Source organism: Rhinatrema bivittatum, chromosome 14 (assembly GCF_901001135.1).
Source record: "Rhinatrema bivittatum chromosome 14, aRhiBiv1.1, whole genome shotgun sequence".
In the NCBI taxonomy this organism is placed as follows: Eukaryota; Metazoa; Chordata; class Amphibia; order Gymnophiona; family Rhinatrematidae; genus Rhinatrema; species Rhinatrema bivittatum.
In genome coordinates, this window is record NC_042628.1 from 35556519 (window position 1) to 35577469 (window position 20951).

At 45.9% G+C, this 20951-nt stretch overlaps 1 protein-coding gene across 3 annotated transcripts in view; it reads left to right on the top strand.

Annotated features, from left to right (window-relative positions):
• The window catches only part of WDR90 (WD repeat domain 90), a 206217-nt gene extending 185490 nt beyond the window's left edge, over positions 1-20727 (top strand). For 2 of the 3 annotated variants that reach the window (XM_029576134.1, XM_029576136.1), the window contains 8 exons: positions 164-335; positions 9177-9299; positions 13330-13510; positions 13680-13810; positions 14133-14276; positions 14444-14563; positions 18357-18441; positions 18882-20727. In XM_029576134.1, coding sequence (XP_029431994.1) covers positions 164-335; positions 9177-9299; positions 13330-13510; positions 13680-13810; positions 14133-14276; positions 14444-14563; positions 18357-18441; positions 18882-19036 — 1111 coding nt within the window. In that variant the 3' untranslated portion in view covers positions 19037-20727. The remainder of the gene's footprint in view (positions 1-163; positions 336-9176; positions 9300-13329; positions 13511-13679; positions 13811-14132; positions 14277-14443; positions 14564-18356; positions 18442-18881) is intronic. The other variant, XM_029576135.1, reaches the window with a different exon arrangement.
• Positions 20728-20951: the final 224 nt, after the last annotated feature.

Consider the following 20951-nt stretch of genomic DNA (forward strand, 5'->3'; position numbering starts at 1 on the left):
AGCTAGTTGGCAGCTCAGCTCATGATTATTTCCTGAGCCCAGGACCAGACTTGCTCTGTGGTGATTCCATCACAGAGCCGCACCTTCCATGGCTGAATTGGCCTTCCTGTTGTCTGTGGTGGACACTTCTAGCCCCATGTTCTGTTTTCTCACTCTTCCACAGGACAAGCGTTGTCCTTCTCGAGCACGAGATGATGTTGGATGGGACGATAGTTAGTGCTGCCTTTGATGACGCCATGGATATGGGAATCGTGGGCACCACTGCTGGGACACTGTGGTACATAAATTGGGCAGAGAACACCAGTATCAGACTAATCAGCGGCCACAAGAACAAGGTAAAATGAATTGCAGGCATATGCTTACCCTTTCAGATCTGACACTGCAAGAGACTGATGGGAAGAGGCTCACACTGCTATAGACATGACTGGCATCGAGTGGGCACTGCTGGAAGGAAGTTTACATTGCTGGAATCTTGTCAGGCACTAAATGGACTTTAGTGTTCATTGTACCTGTATGTAATTTGTTGTAGTGTGCCCTGGATTAAGGTGCTAAATAATGCCAACATAATAAATCCAAACTTATTTGTTACATGCATTACTTGCTTAATTAGTATTGCCATTAAGTGCCTAGCAATGTGAGCCTCTTCCCATTAGTCTCTCCCATGCCAAAATAATAAAAAATCCAAATCTATCTGTTACATGTTTTACTTGCTTAATCAGCATTTGTATGAAGTCTCCAACATATATTGTAACATCGTGTGCTTAACTTTGTTAGGGGTGAATTCCTCACTTTGGTATTCTCAGTTTTCACCCAGTGGGTTTTTGCTTTATGTAATCAGCATTTGAAGCATTACCCATGGAAAACATTTCTGAAAATTGCCCCCGAAACAGACTGTTGCAGTTTGGTCCTATTGTCAATTTCATCCTTTGGATTAAATTCCTTTGCTCTGTGGAATAAGCAGGATAAAATCCAGCGACAAAAGTGAATGATGTCATCTGATGGCGCCAAGATAGTAAGATCTCTTAAAATCCCAGAGGGAGTAAATTTCAAAAGGTTTCTGCACATAAAATTGGAAGTTACATGAGCAAGTGGTATTTTGTAAAAGTCTGAAGTACTTGCATACTAGCAGTATCATGAGAAAATAAGAATTGCCACACCGGGTCAGACCGAGGGTCCCTCAAGCCCAGCATCCTGTTTCCAACAGTCCAGTGCAGAGAAGTGCTGTGACTGAACACACATTCTTTTAATGCTGGAAACGTTACGCCTGGAGCAGAGGTAGAATAAAGTTTCCAGTGTTGATATCTGGCCATGGACAGGTAAAAAAAAAAAAAGATTTTCCCAAGACTAGCCGGATAAGTATGGGAAGCATAACGATCTGACAGGCGTTGCAGTTCTTTAAAGCCTGTCAGGTCGCTATGGTTCCCAGAATATTGGTGGACCAGGAGGTTTATGTTGACATCCACAATCCCTGTACTGTTTGATCCTGACAGAATACTCCTCCCCATCCTCTCAAACCAACATCCGTGGTCGTCACTATCCAATTCAGGATGTTCAGCCTCTCATCCCCATCCAAATCATCCTGCGAGAGCCTCCAGGACAGGCTTGATCTGATATTCCCAAGGAGAGGAATCCTACGACTGAGGGTTCCAACATAACAGAAGAGCTTTCTGAAATGGTTGCATATGTGCGAAAGCCCAGGGAGCCTGGTCCAGCGAGAATGCCATGGAACCAAGGACCGGCTGATAATCCCATACCCTAGAATCAGGGGATGCAACAGTTGCTGAATCTTCTCTGTGAATTATGCTTTCTGTCCACAACCAGGTAGGGGCCCTGTCCAGCAATGCGACAACAGTGGCTTACATCAATCAGCAAGGAGCACCAAGAGCCTGGCATTTCCTTGAAGTCCAGGAGTCATTTCATTGAGCGCAGCGACATCTGATCCTGTCTGCATCTCATGTGGCTGGGCTACAGAACATACAGCCAGATTTTCTCAGCAGACGTATGCTGGACCCTAGAGCATGGGTGATGGAGTATAAACTAGAGATACTTGATATTCTGTATTTTAAAAAAAAAGTGAAAATTGTCCATGGTAATTTTATTTATTTTTACATAAATAATGCAAACTACAGAAAGAACATTCATAAAATAAGATAAAAATAAATTCAAACAAAAAACAGCAATCAAGAGCCACTGCGGAAGATGGGAAAAAGGAACCACTGAGCAACAGATAGAATTGGCCGTTCTAGTAGACATGCAGCTTATACCACTCAGTCTTTGGTTGATGAATTAGCAGCTCAGCCTTCAGGTTTATGAGTTGAAAGCTTGGGCAAACAGGAACGCTTTCAATTGTTTTTTGAAGACTGTCCGTGATCAATGTTCCCTTTAATTTTTGAAAGGCTACGTGCGCAGAAATTGCCTATTGTGCAACTCGCTGTTTTTATAAGCAGAGTTCAAATTTGTGTGCTATGAGCTGGTATAATGCAAATAATATTGAGATTTCATGTGCACACTATGTTTTGTCATGTGCAGAGTTCCCAACCTGTGAACACACAGCTTAGAGGGAATAGTATATAATTTTTCACGGGGGGTGTTTCCCAGGATTAGACCAGCGATGGAAAAGGTCCTAGTGTGAGTCTCTTCCAGGTATGCCATTTTAACTGAAAGTACATCTAGGAGTTTTTTCCCGGAAGAACAAAAGGCACAAGAGGATCTGTAGATCTTCAGTAAAGTGCAGAAAAATTCAGGGGACTCACTGTTTTAGGGTCTTATGGATGGAGACCCAAGGTCTTAATTTTAATATGGGCCTGAATGATGAGCCCATGCAGGAAAGCAAGGATTTGAGAAATATGCTCTCGCATCCCAGTACCAATTAGAATCCTGGTGGCAGCATTTTGTATAATTTGCAGTGCCTTAATGGTCATGGCTGGCAGATCAGGATAAATAATTACAATAGTCAATGTAGGAGATCACAAGAGCTTGGAAGATTGATCTGAAGTCCTCTGACAGTAAGCGTGGCTTAAATCTATATAGCAGACAAAGCTTGAAGAATGCAATCTTTCTCTTCATCCAACCAGACCAGATGCATGGGCTATGCGCCCCAGCCAGTAGATAGAGATGGAGACAACAGGTTTGCTAACATTACTCTTTTATAGTGTCCCATGCTGCACTCAACCTGCCATTATTCTATCTAATAAAAGGTAAGATAAGGCGAAATTAGTTCTTACCTTATAATTTCCTTTCCTTTCCTTGAGTCCATTCAGACCAGTCCAGACAAATGGATTATGCTCATCGACCAGCAGATGGAGACAGAAATTACAACTTCGCTGATGTCACCCCTTATAGGCATCCATGCTGACCTGGATAGAATCAATGCAATTCCAACATTACTCATTCTCTTTTTTTTTTGGGTTTTTTTTTAAACTAATAGCGGACTTCCAGAAGAACTAGGAAACAGGGGAATCAGGGTTCCCTGTATGTACCCAGATCAGTCCAGACTCCTGGGTTTTGCCTCCTGCCAGCACATGGAGACAGAGAAAGTTTCACTGATACTGTACATAACTCAGTGTGCCACCTGCAGTCCCTCAGTATTTATTCTGTCTCCGGTAGATGGTGCAAAGCCTACAGTTCTGCAGTCAGGAGACTGTTTTGGATTTATGAGCCTTCCTCCCAGGGGTTTTTTGGGTCTTAGTGGATCCTTCCCTGTCTGGTCAAGGTGGACGAGCTGGGGTTTGGTGATCCTTTTGAACGCTCGCTCGTTTCTTACTTGGGATATAAATCTGGTGGTCCAGTGGCTGTTTTCTTTTAGTCAGTTCCTTTTTAATTTGGCTGATTTTCTTTTTAATTTGGCTAATTTTCTTTTTTTTCTGCTAGTAGCTCTGTGTTCCATTCTAGGGAGTAGGTATTGTAAGTTTGCTAAAGTTTTGAAGAAACAACAAGAAAGTCTGTTCCCTGTACGTACCCGGATCAGTCCAGACAGTGAGTTGTGTCCCCCTTCCAGCAGATGGAGTCAGAGCAAAAACTGTAAGGACGGCCCCTAATAGGTTGGAGCGCCCTCCGCGTCCCTTCGGTATATGAATAACAAAGCCAGAAATAGCACATTGGATGGATCAACACATAAACTTGAAAACTGTAAACATGTAACTTTTAGGAATAACTTGCAGAATGAACTGTCAGACAGATGTGAAATAAGCAGTCGAGCTGAGCCCAAACCCTGTCCCAGAACAAACTTAGGGAGGGCGTCTGGACTGATCCGTGGTACTACAGGAATGAAAATTAGCAGGTAAGGAATAATTTTCTTTTCCCTGTACGTACCAGGATCAGTCCAGACAGTGGGATGTACCAAAGCTTCCCCTACGTAGGGTAGGCCCCTGATAGCCCAGCTCGAATGACTTGAGCTCCGAACGAGCCAAAACCCGGAGCCTGGACATTCAAGAGAATAGTGTCTGGCAAAGGTGTGCAGCGATTTCCTGGTAGCTGCTCTGCATATCTCTTGTGGAGAGACCGCACGGCTCTCTCCCAGGAGGCTGCTTGTGCCCGAAGTGAATGAGCTTTGCCTTCCGGAGGAGAATGACCAGCGCCGATGTATGCAGAAGAGATCGCTTCTTTCAACCAGCGAGCAATAGTGGTTTTGGAAGCCTTGTACCCCTTCTTGGGACCGCCTCAGAGAACAAAAAGGTGGTCCGTTAAGCGAAAATCATTCGTTGCTTCCAAATATCGCATGAGGACCCGCTTTACATCAAGTCGTCGAAGCTCCCTGGGACTATCGTCCGGTAAAGATGGAAGTTCCACTGACTGATTCAGATGGAAGGCGGAGACCACCTTGGGACTGATCCGTGGTACTACAGGAACGAAAATTAGCAAGTAAGGAAATAATTTTCTTTTTTTTTTTCTGATCTGCCATGCTGCCTGTGCTCCTGGAACCTGAACCTCTGCACCAAAGGAAAGTATTTGTTTCTATGTATCTTTATTTATCAGAGAATTATAATAATAAAAATAAAGAGAACAAGGAACCAGATAGAGGAATCTGGGCAGCAGCGAGGTTCCAATGGGGAAGCTACCTTAGCGATGAGGTTTTTTCAGCTGCTCATCTTCCTGCAGAGAAGACCAGGTGTTGGCTCCGTGGCACTGTTCTCCTGCTGCTGTTGAGGTCCTGGTGGTGGTGCGGGAAGGAACAACGTGTGCATATAGCAAAAACAGTCGGGGTCTGCATCAAGCATGGTCGCAGCGGTAGAACAAATCTCACAGATGATGAGGTCTAGCACTGAGGCTTTCCCCGTCAGCACGGAAACAGCAGCCAATTTTTATTCCCTAGCAGCATTGGCGGGAGAGGCAGGGGAATCCCCTCCTCAGTTATCACCAGCAGTTCCCTCTCCTGCAGAGAGGAACTTGCACTAAGGAGGAGTCTCTGGTTCTGGTAGAGATCTTCTGCCGGTTTTAATTTGCTTATGCGCAAAGTGTGTTTAGTGAGGTGCTGGCTCTTGGCCCCAATCACCATGGATTCTCAGCCAGTCAAGAGGCCTGAGCTGTTGAGAAGCTCTTCAGACCAATGATTTTCAGTGCCAGAAGCTAAATGGATCCGGGATCTTGTGCGCATAAGACTGGGACCTCAACTTGAGCACGTATTTACTCAGCTACTTGTGCGCGTACGACCATGGCCTATATGAGCGTGTATTTGCGCATGTATTTGTGCGTGTACGACTGCGTCCTAGTCTTGAGTATGTATTTGCATGCGTCCTGGAGGTGTGTGCTGTATATCCAGGTGGCATTGGTGTGCACACAGGAGGCCACCTAGAGCCGAAGTTAGGAGAGCTAGGCGCCAGTAACGGAGTGGGCCAAGCGCTTTTCTGTCTTGAGGCTTGCCAACTGAGCGTGTTTCCAGGGCTTGCAGAGGTTTTTGCAGGGGTGTCCAGCAAAGGCGAAGCAATCTACCTTGTAGGGATCACGTGCTTGAGCCTCCCATTTGTCCGTCATGGCGGGCAAATGCTGCAAGGAGGCTGTTCCTGGTAATGTTCAAGGTGATGTGGATCATGAGACATCAGAGGAGTCCAACAGGGAATTGGTTTTCTCACTTATAGAAGAGGGAGAAATTGCATATGATCGAGAGCCGCTTTGGACTCTGCTCAGATTTTTTTTCACAGAGATGTCTTGCTGAGTTTGTTGGCTCAGACACTGAAAACATTTAGTGTGGCCAGAGGTCAATTTTAAGTTAAGTATCCTGTTTCTTTTCCACCCTGTATCCAATTCAAGAGATACTGGATTTAAAGGTTCCCTGTTTCCATATGGAAACTCTGAGGTCCATCATAGCGGAGGTACACAAGGGAGAGTTCTTGGCATCTCTCACCTTGATAGAGGCATATCTGCACATAGCCATCAGGCCGGAGCACCAGAGATTTATGAGGTTCATGGTCCTAAGGGAATATTTTCGGTTTCGAGCCCTTCCCTTCGGCTGATGACAGCTCCACATACCTTCACCAAGGTGATAGTTGTGGGGGCAGCTGCATTGCAAAGGAGTATTGTTGGTGTATTTGGATGACTAACTTATTCATGCAAAATCAAATGCCCTCTGTTGACAATAAATGCAAAAGGTACTGATGCGCTTGAAATCTCTAGGATGGGTGATGAACCTAGCAACGAGCCATTTAGTCCTCTTACAAACTCTGGAGTATCTGGGAGCTCAGTTCAACAAACTAGCAGAGAGAAATTGCTAAAATTGCAGAGTCAGATTAGGCTTCTGCTAGAGCTTTCGGTGCCCAGGGCCTGGGACTATTTAAAGGTCTGGGTTCTATGGCATCAACATTAGAATTAATGCATTGGGCATTTGCACATACGCAGCTTCTGCAGGGGGCACTTTTTCCACTGGAATCCGTTATTGGAAGAGTTTCATCCTCATAGTCTGTTAGAGGGGGAAGCAAGGGACAGTCTTCATGGTGCTTACTCGCACCAGTCTCGAGGGTGGTGCAGAATTGGAGATTGTGAATAGGATAACAGTCACCACCGATGCAAGCCTCTCTGGTGGGGGTGGTGTGGCAAGATCAGTCGGCACAGGGCCAGTGATTTAATCAGGAGGCCTCATGGCCTAACAATTGGTTAGAGATGAGAGCGTTGCATTTCGTGTTGCTTGCCTGTCTGCCAAAGTTACGAGGCCTTCCATTACAGATCTTATCAGACAATGCAACGACTACATCAACTGTCAAGGCAGAACCAAGAATCAGGCTCGAGAGGCCTGGGAGTTGATTCTTTGGGCAGAACAGCACTTGGAGCGGCTGGCAGTGTCTCACATTGCCGGAGCGAACTATGTTCAGGCGGATTTTATCAGTTGGAGAAAGTTAGTCCCTGGGGAATGGATACTGTCAGAGGGAGCAATGTGTCTCATTCACGGAAGATGGGAATATCCCAACCATAGCGAATTCCAAGGCGTTGCGGTTTTACAGCCGCTGAACAGAACACGGTACAAAGGAATAGGAGCTCTGGTGCTGCAGTGGACTCAAGGGATTCTTTTTTGTTTTCCTTCCCATGACTTCTGGTGGTCAAGGGATTACGATGGATAGAAAAACATCCAGGCAAACATGATCCTGGTAGCTGCAAAGTGGCCACATCAACCATGCTTTCCAGATCTGATCAACATGGCCATAGATGGGCCCATGAGGTTCAGACATCTGTGGAATGTTTTCCACCGGGGCCCAATATTTTTGGGGTCAGGCAGCTCACGTCTGTCTCGCGGCTTCACTTCTGAGAGGAGACAACTGAGATGGAGGGGATATTCCAAAGTGATTATTTCCATCTTCTACATCCTTGACATATGTGTGAATTTGGAGGATCTTTGAGTCCTGGTCTGTTGACTGACTGCAGCCTCAGTCTGTTCAGGCTATGGTGTTGCATATTTTGGTTTTTCTACAGAAAGGTTCTGATCAAGGGACTGGCCTTTAACTCTGAGTGTCCAGTTAGCGACATTGAGTTGTCTCCGGGGTAAGGTGCAAGGGTATCCTCTGTCCGCACATCCGGATGTTCTATGGTTCCTTCAGGGAGCTAAGAACTTGTGTCCTCAGGTGTGGAACATTTGTCCATCTTGGAATCTGAATCTGATCCTTAGAGGATTGTGTGAGGCACTGTTTAACTGTAGCTTTCTTTAGTGGTTCAAAGACTTGACTCTTAAAGTGTTTTTCTTCATTGCTATTTGTTCAGCCAGGAGAATTTTGGACCTCTAGGCGCTGTTGTGTTGAGATCTCTTCCTACAGATTTCTGATTCAGGGGTATCTTTATGCATGGTGCCTTCTTTTCTGCCTAAGGTAATCTCGGCATTACATCTTAGACAGTAGAGCTTCCAGCTTTGATGGATTTGGATTCCTCTACACCTCATGCGGTGGAGCTTAGGCTCTTAGATTGGAGGCATGCATTATTGAGGTATCTAAAGGTCACTTATGATTTCCATAGATTGCATCTCCTCTTTGTAGATCGTACCACCTCTTTTTTTTTTTTTTTTTTTTTTTTTTTTTTTACTGTGGACTGGTCCAGAGAAGGGAAATAAGTTGTCTAAAGCTACAATTGTGCGGTGGCTGAAGGAAGCAATTGAGTCGACTTACATTTTTTAAAGGATGACCGCTGCCGGGGGGTTTAGCAGCGCACTTGTCACATTCTCGGGCGATTTCCTGTGCTGAGTCACATCAGATGTCTCCGCATAAAATTTGCGGGTGGCTTCATCAGGCCTTCTGATCTGGTGAGACATTGATACTGCTCCAATTGATTCTAAAAAAATTGATTTAGCAATTGGTCTATGTGGCTAGACATACACCTTAGCTCTGTCCTGGAAGACAAAAGCCAAGTTCATTGCCTGCACATGACAAGTTATGTATTTATTATTGTACACCAGTAAGATTTATGTTTACATGAGTGGAAAATAAAGTTAACAAAAACCTATGTGTTGATGGAGTCATATATTCTTTAAAAGACAAGAAGAACAATATGAATGAATATGTGGCATTGGTAGGCACAGTCTATAATCGTATTTAGAAAGCTGTCATTTTATAGTATACCAAACTTTCTTGTTCTTGCTATCTTTGATTTCCCTCTGGGTGATGTGTTAATTCTTTGTGTCTGAGAAATAAAAGCCCCATCTTTCACACTGTGCACAGAGCTGTTTGGAATTCTTTGGGGCACTAACCTATGCTTCCTTTCTGTAGGTGAATGATGTGGCCTTCAGCCCCCGTGAGTCACACTGTGCCACATGCGGAGAGGATGGCAGTGTGCGGGTTTGGATGCTGGCCAGCATGGAGCTTGTGGTGCAATTCCAGGTGCTAAACCAGGTGAGCTGGTAATGGGATGGTTGGGATGGCTTGTGGCATTTATCCACATTCCATGTGTGAAGAGTAGGGTGTAATTTGGTTCTGTGCAATAAATAAGATACACACAGTGCTGACACAACAGGGTTGTAAAAAGAAAAAATCCAAACCAACCCCAACCTTTCAAATTTACTTCATTGCACCCTCTCCCAAGACTTACCGAAAGTCTGGGGGGGGGCGGCCTCTGTCACATGGCTCCTACCATGTGACAGAGGCCGGCCAATGGCACCGATAGCCTGTCAAATGGAAAGGGCAAAGGGCCATCAGCGCCATTTTGATTACTGGCAGCCGACAGCCCAAGAGCGGGAGATTGCTCCCGGGACCCCCACTGGACCACCAGGCAATTTCTGCAAGTTTTGGGGGGGTCGGAAGGGTGGGGGAGTGCAATGAAGTAAAATTGAAGGGTTGGGATGGATTTGGGGGGGGGGGTTGTTTTTACAACCCCCCCCCAGGGACCTTCGGTAAGTCTTGGAGGGAGAGTCGGGCAAGTCTTGGAGTGGAACCATGCGTCCACTTAAAAGCTAGGGCTTGTTTTTGGGGAATGGCTTATTTTTGGAGTATGGCTTATATTTCAAGCCCTACTCCAAAAATCCTGACAATCAAGCTAGGGCTTATTTTCAGGGTAGGGTTTATCATCGGGGAAACACGGTACCACACCAGTGCAGACACATGGGTTTTTCTCCTCTACTACCTGCTGGAGACAGAGAATGAAAGGTTTGCTGGAATCAGCCTAGATAAGGAACTGTGCCACTTACAGCAGTTCAGTATTTAACTGTCTTCAGTAGATGGTAGGGGTGCCAAACCTGTAATCTGGTGGGGCCATTCCTCACAGGATGGTTAAGTAATTTGTAAGACTGTCCTCCTGGTTGAGTAGTGATGAGGAGAGGGGTTGATGGTCCTTATCAGTCTTGATCCTGTAGTCTGAAAACCAATATATTGGTTCTTTCTTTCCCCATTTTGATTGTCCTAGAGAAGCCTTGGGGATGAAAAGGATTTAAAACCTTGCAAGCAAGGAGGACCTTTGGAAGCAGGGAAGTACAGGAAAATTGGTTCTTACCTGCTAATTTTCGTTCCTGTAGTACCAAGGATCAGTCCAGACCACTGGGTTATGCCCCCCGTCCAGCAGATGGAGTCAGAGAAAAGATGAAAAGCACCCCCAGATAACCTGGTGTGCCACCTGCGATCCTTCAGTATAATCAATATCAAAGCAGAATGAAGTAAATTTAAACAACCAATGATTAGATCAAGAGAATTTAGCTGAACAATAACCTGTGAAAACTATGTACAGGACAAGAGTACAGATTGAAATGCTTCCATGGATAAGCTTGCTTGAAAATCTTCAGATTCGTCTAAAAACTGCAGAGAGAAAAAACAAAACCAACCGAGCGGACTCTCCTGAACACTATACCCCTGGGCAGGTGTCTGGACTGATCCTTGTACTACAGGAATGAAAATTAGCAGGTAAGAACCAATTTTCCTTTCCCTGTAACGTACCAGGATCAGTCCAGACCGCTGGGATGTACCCAAGCTGCCCTAAATGGGGTGGGACCCAGAGAGTCCCGCTCGAAGCACACTGCTGCCAAAAGAATCAACATCCGGAGCCCAGACATCCAAACGGTAATGCTTAGCAAACGTGTGCAAAGATTTCCAAGTAGCTGCCCTGCAAATCTCTTGTGGCGAAACACATTGGCTCTCTGCCCAAGATGCTGCTTGAGATCTGATCAAATGAGCCTTAAGCCTCTTAAACAGCCTAATGCCGTTACCTGAACCTGGAGCGAGCTATACGCCAGTTCTTTCTTTAAGCCGTCCTGCAAATACGTGAGAATGTGCACAATAGTGGCCTGGCGCAGGGACACCCTCAACCCACTGCACCAGGAATCGAAAACCTTCCACACCCGAACATAGGAGAGAGAAGTAGAGGTCTTTCGTGCGCGTAGTAGAGTGGTAATCACCGCATCTGGATAGCCCTTCTTTCTCAACTGTCTCCTCTCATAAGCCAAGCCGCTAGACAAAAGCGAGCCGCCTGATCGAAAAATACTGGGCCCTGTCAGAGTAAATTCGGTAGGTGACCGAGATGCAAGGGACCGTCTACCGCCAAGTTGATCAGGTCTGCGAGCCACGGCCTCCGCAACCACTACGGAGCTAGGAGAATAACCGGCCCCCGGTGGGACTCTATTCCCCACCAACGGCCAAGGAAGAAACACATAGAGGAGCATGTCATGAGGCCACGGAAGGACCAGGGCATCCACCCCTTCTGACCCGGGCTCCCTTCTGCGACTGACGAAACGAGCCGCTTTCATGTTCAGCCGAGTCGCCATCAAATCCAGCCGGGGGACTCCCCACTGGCGAGTCATGAGCCACATCACCTCCTCGGACAGTTCCCATTCACCAGGATCTAGCCTTTGTCGACTGAGAAAAGCTGCCTGGACGTTGTCCACTCCGGCTATGTGTGACGCCGCTAACCAGAGCAAATTGCGTTCTGCCCAGACCATCAACTTGTCCGCCTCTGCGGCCACGGCCTACTTTTTTTCCCCTTGACGATTTATGTAAGCCACGGTTGTCGCATTGTAGGATAAGATCCTTACCGAACGATGCTGGATTAGCGGGAGAAAACGGCGCAACACTAGATGAACTGCCCTTGTCTCCATCCGATTTATGAACCACTTGGACTCCTGCGCTGTCCATTGACCTTGTGCTGATCGTGACTGACAGATTGCCCCCCAACCGGAAAGGCTGGCATCCGTTGTCACGATCATCCACTGTGGATTCTCTAGATCCATTCCCTGCTGTAAGTGATCAGGGATCAACCACCATTCTAGACTTGGCCTGGCTGGATCCAGAAGGGGCAAGGGCAAATGGAACTCCTTGGACTTGGGGTCCCAATGGGAAAGCAATGCCCTCTGCAAAGTCCCCATATGAGCAAACGCCCAGGGAACCAACTCCAGAGTAGACACCATAGAACCAAGAACTTGCAAATAGTCCCATACCTTGGGCAATGGAAGGACCAAAAGATGTCGAACCTGAGACATTAGTTTGCCCATCCTCTCCTGAGGCAGGAAAACCTTGCCCACAGACATATCGAACTGTGCTCCCAGAAATTCCAACACCTGGGACGGTACCAATTGGCTCTTGGAGAAATTGACAACCCATCTGAGCAAATAGAGGCGATGCAAAACCAACTGCACTGCCACCTTGCAGAGCTCTTCTGATTTCGCCCGAATGAGCCAGTCGTCCAGATAGGGATGAACTAAGATCCCCCCCCTCCGCCGCAGACACGCTGCCACTACCATTATCACCTTGGTGAAGACACAGGGAGCCGTAGCTAAACCGAACGGCAGCGCACGAAACTGGTAATTTTTGTTCTTATAGTACCACAGATCAGTCCAGACTCCTGGGTTTTGTCTTCCTGCCAGCAGATGGAGACACAAAGTTTCACTGACACTATACATAACCCAGTGTGCCACCTGCAGTCCCTCAGTATTTCTCTGTCTCTAGCAGATGGTGGAGGTGCAAAGCCTGCAGTTCTGCAGTCAGGAGCCTGTTTTGGATTTATGAGCCTTCCCCTCAGGGGGTTTTTGGGTTGCTGCAAGCTGGAGAAAGGCTTGACATCATGTGCAAGAACTTTGTGATGATGCTGCAGCACAACAGCAGAGGTGTCTGTGTCCATGAGAGCAAGATGTGTGTGTGTCAGTCCCTGCTAATTTACACAAATCTTTGGACAATCAGAATTCAAAATGTCTTAACTAATTGTTGCCACCATAGAGAAACAGGATTCTAATTTCTTTTTACCCTATCTGTAGACTTCATTGTGAATCTGATGATTTTCTTTGCATAGGAGTTGTTGAACTCTGGGTGCACAAAGCAGGGGCAGATGTGATCTGTGTAATTACAGCACACTAGGTCCTGGCCTTCTCACTCCTGTCTGATAGATGATGCTGTACAGATGTAATAGAACAAACTGCCGATAATTGCCTGTTTGTATCATCTCTGGAAGAGCTGCCTGTGCCTGGCCTGGAGCCCCTCCTCTCCATCACCTAGTGCAGTGACCAATCAGCACATTGTGGCAGGATACAGCGATGGAACCATCCGGGTCTTCAGTGTGGCCAGAACAGAGATGGAAATGAAAATGCATCCACACCCATGTGCTGTGACAGCGGTCACTTACTCCCAGGATGGTGAGACTCATTCTGATTTCTCTATACGGTGACTGCTGTCACTTATTCCGAGGACAGCAAGACTCATTCCTGATCTTTCTGTGCAGTGACTGCTGTTATACTTACTAGACATTAGAACCTGTTCATGTTTATGCCTGACTAAATCTCTTCTTTTTCCTGTTGAGTGCAGGCGATATCATCCTCTCAGGGGGAAAGGATGGACTGATGGCGATCAGTAGCCCTCGGTCCGGAATGACCATTCGAGTCCTAAGTGACCACCGTGGCTCTCCCATCACAGTCATCCAGACAACAAGAAAAAAGGTAGGAGATGGATGATGGCAGGAAGTTACCATTTTGGGAATTGTCTGTGTTTAAGAAATAAAGAGAGAGAGATGTCGATGACTAGAATAGGACAGATCCACAAGGGAATTATTCATTAGTATCTGTTAATACCTTTGGTGTATTCCATCAAGCCTTACATTCAGTCAGGTCACGAGTCTGGCCAGGAATGGATCAGGGGGAAGGAATAGTGTAGTGTAATGTTGTTGGAGTAGGGTTTGGGGCATATCTGAGAAGAGCAAAGGAACAAGCCTCTCCTCACTGATGATCAACTTGTATAACCAACTTCTTTTGTCTTCTCAAGCTCAACGACTTTGGGTTTGAAGGAAGAGAGCTCTGGTTGGCTGCCAGTTCAGATCAGCGGGTTAGCATCTGGGCTTCTGATTGGCTGAAGAATAAATGTGACCTTGTTGATTGGTTAAGCTTTCCAATTCCTGTAAGCCCTGAGGTGAGATTACCCATCTTCCTACTGCTGAGTGCTTTTGAAAATCAGTGGGCTCAAAAGACACCATACCCAAAGCATTATTGATTTGCAGTGATTGTGTAATTGGGAGAAGGAAAACACTGTAAAGCCATATAAATCAATTAAATTTATTTTTTTTTCCTACTGCATAGGAATCTTATGTTCAACCCCCAAGCCTGGCTGCGTTCTGCCCTTGGGAGAGAGGCACTCTGCTCTATGTTGGCTTTGGGCTAGAGAAAGAGATTCTCTTTTACAGCCTGCACCAGAAAAAGGTAAACACTACTCCTGTCTCTTACAGTGTACCTCAAACAACTACCAACAGGACGGAGGTACGTTGGCACAGTTTCAAAGTGGCCAGCACTAGAGTAGCAGGAAGTACTGCAGGCTAGAACTGAGGTCTGTTGACTGTATGTAAGGTCTTTGTACTAGAATAGCTGGGGTGCTGTAGGGCAAGATTGAGGTGCATTGACAGTGCTGTGTTTGGGGTGAGGGTCTCAGTCCTGGAACTAAACTGGAACTGCAGTTCAGCCTATTCATAAGGTGGTGTGGGGTTGGTATGTGCATATTTCTTAGCATCTAGTCAGATGAATCCAGAATCAGTGGGTTATGCACCTCTACCAGCAGATGGAGATGAAGCAAAGCTGACATCACAGTATATATACTCCTGCAGGGACATCAGCCTGCCAGCATTCTCCGTCTCCAGCAAATGGAGAATCCCTACTGGGGATTGCCTCAAGTTTTTGAAGGAGAAAGAAACAAGGAAATTTAATTTGCCCCGCTCTCCTGCGGGGATACCAAATGGTCCCTCCCCCAGTTAAGAATTCCTGAGGTGATTTCCATGGTCTCTCAGATGAGTGCCTTGGTCCGTGGACATAGCTGTAAAATAAAAACAAAAAACAGCTGAAAGGCAAGTGGATGCAGGAAGCAGAGCGCAGCAGTGACAGTATTTACCCTCCCACCCCCCATCCCCACCCCACAGCTGGAGACCGTGCTTCTACTCAGCTGGGACAGACTGAGCTCAGGTAAACTTTTTTTTTTTTTTTTTAATTGTTTGAGAAGAGAAGGGGGAGTTCATTAGGGATTCCTCTCCTCCTCCTCCCCCCCCCCCCTTTTCCAGTCTCCTGGCTCAGTGAGCGATTTGATGGCTATTCCTGTTCATACCCCAGATCAGTCCAGTCAAGTGGGTTTTGCATCCCTACCAGCAGATGGAGTGATGGTGTTTGGGATCAGAGGGATGCATTCACCTTCTTTAAATCCAAGATGAGCTGTAATGTGGATGTTTATTTGGTACCATTTTTCCTCTGGTACCAGAACTTCTGCAGCCAACAAAATCTAAGGCATAACAGTCTTCTTCATGGAGAGGACCTGCTGATCCAAAGTTATCCAGGTCCACTTCTCATAAAACAGAGATAAATGACCTATGTGAATAACCGAAGAGTGGACCAACTGATCTTTATTGAGAGCTCTTAAGCTCTCCTTCACCAGAGCCCGCACGCATGCCCCATGAAAGAACTGAGACTTCATGGGATTTGACACTGTGTCAAAGCGTTCTTCTCTGGGCAATAACCTCTGGCTTCCTGAAACTTCTACCAGCTGAGAAAGTCTTGTGTGAACTCCTTCTCCGCCTCCTTCTCCGGTGGAGTCTGCTACCAGGATCTACTGTACCAGCACAGACACTCTCGAGCCATAAAACTGCTATACATTGTAGTCCATAAAGCTATTGCAGAAACATCAAAAATACGTTTGAAATGAACCTTCATCTTCCTATCTTGAGAGCGCTTAAGAGCCGTGCACCCTTCCACTGGAATAGTCATCTTTTAAGTAACCATCAAAATCAAGGCATCTACTCTGGACACCTTCGACAACTCCAAGACCTCCTCTAGAAGAGGATACATCTTAGCCATAGCTCTGCCTACCTTAAGGCTGGCTTCCAGAGTATCACATTCCCTAAAAACTAAGACCATGACGGTGCGTGAAACGGGCCTTAGCTTTCCAAAATTAGATTTTCTCCATCCTTCTCTGGCTTGACTCTCATTTCCTTAATACCTCACTCCACAAGGGCCTGGGTTATCTTGGAAAGCAAACGCACAACTTTCAGATCATCATTATCTAAAATAAGGATCTCCCCTTCCTCCAGAGTATTTCTATCCTCCTTACCGGTCTTGGGGAAATCTGCAGCAAATCCCCCTCTGAAGCCTCTGCCCCACTTTGGCATCCCTTCTTGTCTTTTTTTTTTTGATAGGCGGGAGAAACAGGATGTTCTGAAGAAGTCCCCGTTTCCAAACCCTTTCCTCATCAGGTATGCCTTATGCATAAGTAATACAAATTCAGGAGAAAAAGGATCAGCCACATCCTACTCATCAAAAATCTACTAGATGCCCTCTCTGCACCAGTCTGCTGACTCCTTATGCCCCCAGCCACTGGGGTCTGCACTGGACTCCCCCCAAAGCCCCACAGGGGAAGCGGCCAAAATGGCTACCGATGCTGTCCTGCTGCACTCTCCAGCAGAACCAGATTCAGAATCTGACTGCTGCTGTTTTCCTGTGGTCGACCTCAGAGCCTCCCCCGGCAGCTGAAGAAGCCGAGAAACAGCAATCCCATCTCCTGCACACAATTTGCAAATGCCCGAGGGCACGCGGCGGAAGTGGCCATTGTATCAGCGCCATGCGATCGAGAAGCCCTATTTGCCTGAAAACTACTTCTCCCTCTCCACAGCCGGAAACAAAGACCCAAATCACTTGCTTCACGAACTAGTCTCCCGCAAAGTTATCCCTCCTGATTGGCTTCCTGCAAACATCTGTCGGCCAGATGCTTTGTTTTGAGAGTTTTTTTAAACTTCTTAAAAGGCACAACTGCCTAGAAAAGCTAAAAAGCCGGAACTTCCCAGAAATGAAGGGAATGCTTTCCTTATTTTGTCTTGTTTCAGGAGGGGTCCAGAGAGAGAGAGGGAAAAGAGGATAAGGAATGAGGGAACCAGTTCCACTGGCTGTTAAACTCACCTCAGCCAAAAGGTACAAGACAAAAAAGGGCCACCAACCCCCTGCGTGACCCTTATCCACCAGGAGGATAGCCCTTAAACAGAACCTAACACATCTGGGAACAGGTTTCCTCACAAAGAGTCTGACTGCAGGATGGACACCCAACCATCTACTGAAGACGGAGAATACTGGGAGACTGCAGGTGGCGCAGTATCTTATGCACCAGAGGTACAGTGAAGCATTGATCCTCTGTCTCCATCTGTCAGACTGGTCTGGGGATGATAAGGAAATATAGAGAGAGATATACAAAATATCTATATGTCTATTTGTGTTATTGCAGATGTATGAATGTGTATACACTCAGGTTTGGAGCGGGACGCTTATTCAGCACACATGCGGTTACACATTCTGCTGAATATGCCCAGCTAAAGTCAGCTCTCCAGATAACTTTGGCACAACCAGACCTACTTAGATAATGCTGAATATCAGCATTAGCCAACTAAAGTTAAGGCATGCCCCATCCCTTCACTTCTTTATCTGGGTGATGAATTACCCATTCAGTGGAGTGGGAAATTCAAACACTGAGGTTTGTCTGGCTTAAACTGAAGTTAGAGTCAAGAGGATGGGTACATAAAATTTATGTGTATAGAACAGTGCAAAACAGCCATTTGGATTCGGCTTGTGCACAATCTTATAATCAATTACCATGCTTGGGCTGGGTGACAAAGAAAAAAGGAGAGAGGTTTTAAACACATAAAAAGACAGGCTGTGTGACAAAGTCTGGTAATTGATTATAAGACTGTGCACTTGCCAAATCCAAATGGCTGTTTTGCACTAAGTATGATACCAGCACTGTTCTATACACACACATTTTATGTACTCATCCTCTGACTCTATATATTATAAGTTTGATGGGTCTGTAGATAAGACCAAAGTTAGCCAGACGAGCCCATTTGAATCTGGCCCCCTTCTGTCTCTCCAGCAGTTAGTTTTTAAGTTGGGGGTCCAAAAATGGAGAGAGACAGCCTGCTTTCAGGAGGAACAATCTCCATTTTTCTGTGTTTTATTTCTCCTTATGCGAATTCAGGTGCTCCAGAAGATTCCCCTGTTGTACTTTGCCACTTCTCTGAGCCTCTCTCCCACAACACATCTAGCAGCCATCGGCTCCACTGGTGAGTAACAGAAAAACACTGCACAGCCAGGGATATGTCGGAAGGGGCAGGCAAGACGGGCGGCTGCCTGGAGTGCCGATTCGTGCCACACCACTGCTTTCACTGCAGTGGTAAGTTTCTGAGCTGCCAGGCCTTCAAAAGGGGGGCCACATTATGAGGGCCATCTCCCCCATTCTCCTAGCCAGCTTTGTCATCCAAGGGGTCCCACTGCCCTCCACAGACACACTGATCCAGCAGCCAAATCACAGAGGGAAGTGTGAGGTCACAGACTCAAGACTTTAAAGAACTTGGCAGTTATTTTGACTTCCATGCAGCAGAAGCCCTGCTGGGATAACTAGATCTCCCATCCTAGGACTTTGTCCCCTTCTACAATCCCCGTTTCTGGGATCTGGAATGGTGATGACACTCTCTCTCTCTCCTTTCTCTTATGGTGGGCCCAGAGCGGATCCTGCAGCTGATAGACTGCAAAAGCGGCACAGGCCAAGAGTACTTTGGACACAATGACGCCATTCACTTGAGCCGAGTCACCCCATCCGGAAGGCTTCTCTTCACTGCTGCCTACAATGAGGTGCTGGTGTGGGGAATCCAGAGCTAATGAGCACCCGGCACCAGGAGGAAAGATGGAATTATTCAAAAGAGGGCAGAATTCCCAGCGACTGAGAGGAAATATTCCCCTGTGACACTTTACTTGTGTGTAATAATAGGTTTGCTGCAAAGTGATAATTCTGACACAATTTTCACTGAACTTTCACCCCCACAAACACGCAAAGCCCCTGGTTTTCCATGGACTGTTCCAAACTAGACACAGATCCACAAAAACCCCTGGTATGGAAATTAAAAAAAATTTAAAAACTACTCCTTTCTGCTCACCTTGAGCCCTTTCCCCACAGCACAGCGCAAGGAATTCCGCCTCCAGTCAGGATAAAGCTGAGATTTTCGTACAAACAGAAGCCTTAACTAAACAGCAGGGAAAGGGCAAGAAACAAGAAATTCAGCTGTCTGCAAATTTGGGGAGATGTTCTAATTGCAATTTTTGCCAGTCCTTTTAAAGCAGTTTTCTAAACACAATCTTTCTTTTTATTTTAGTTCTTTTGTTACTTTGACAGTGTCACTTAGATTGTTTTTCATTTTAGTCCAAAGATACAGTTCTTATATTTTAACATTTGAATAAAAAGGGAAGACATTTTTAATGATCATATCCATAGGTTTTTTTTTTTACACAAATGTTTTTCCCATTCATTTTGTAATATTTCACGTTAGCTGTGTTCAGGTAAGAGCGAGATCAGGTTCACTTGACAATATCACAGCAACATTCCAATTTATTTTGATGTTTAAGAATATGAAGGACTAGCAAGAGTTTATAAATACTTTAGACACTTAAATTTTACAAAAGAAAGATAAGGGATTTGCTCTTACTGAATTAATGCATAAATTACTGTTGCTTTAGGCCCTGCTTTAGGCCCAGGTTCATGTATCAAATTTTCAGTGAGCTCAGAAGTGTGTAGACAAAATCATTCCATGATGCCACCCACATCTCCCCAACTCACATTGGAGTAAACATACTAGAAACTCAGTTTTAGAGGAGGAATTTCATTTTTATGATGCTGCAAATATTCCAGACCCTCCTGTTATCAGACTAGGGCAGTAACTGGAACAGCAGACAGCCATATTTTATCTCCAGAGTACATCAGTATGGTGCATAGACTAGCCAGAATCTGACCTGAGGCCTTACCATCTTATTTATTCCTTATCTGAAGAGAGTTAAAAGTGGCATTTTAAGCTAGCCAAGTGAAAATCTCAATCAGATAGAAATACTTCCCACAGGTATATAAGACTGAAATATGGCCTATGCATTCTGAAAAGACTTAAAAAGGAAAATTAGTTTCTTACCTGATAATTTTCGTTCCTGTAGTACCAAGGATCAGTCCAGGACACCTGGGTTGTGACTCCGCACCAGTAGATGGAGACAGAGCAAGATCTGTCAGTCCCAGCCATATATGGGAACTTGCCTCACACAGCCCCTCAGTCTTAAGTAATGTCAAAGTAGAAGAGGACAAAGAAAACTAACTAGATAACCTATCCTCAACGGGGAACAATTCAAAAACCCCAACTGGAACAGAACTCCCAACCGAAGGAGCGAAACCAGTCATCAGAATAAGTGAACAAATAACGAGCGGACTCTCCATTTCTTCAGAGCAGCACGGGCGGGATCCTGGACTGATCCTTGGTACTACAGGAACGAAAATTATCAGGTAAGAAACTAATTTTCCTTTCCCTGTACGTACCAGGATCAGTCCAGGACACCTGGGATGTACAAGAGCAACTTACCGCGGGTGGGAAGCAGAGAGTCCCGCTCGGAGTACCCTCTCCCCAAAACCCCCAGAATCGGTAGCCTGAACATCCAACCGATAATGCCTAGTGAAGGTATGCAAAGACTTCCAAGTAGCCGCCCTGCAAATCTCTTGGGGCGACACATGAGAAGACTCCGCCCATGAAGCAGCATGCTAGCA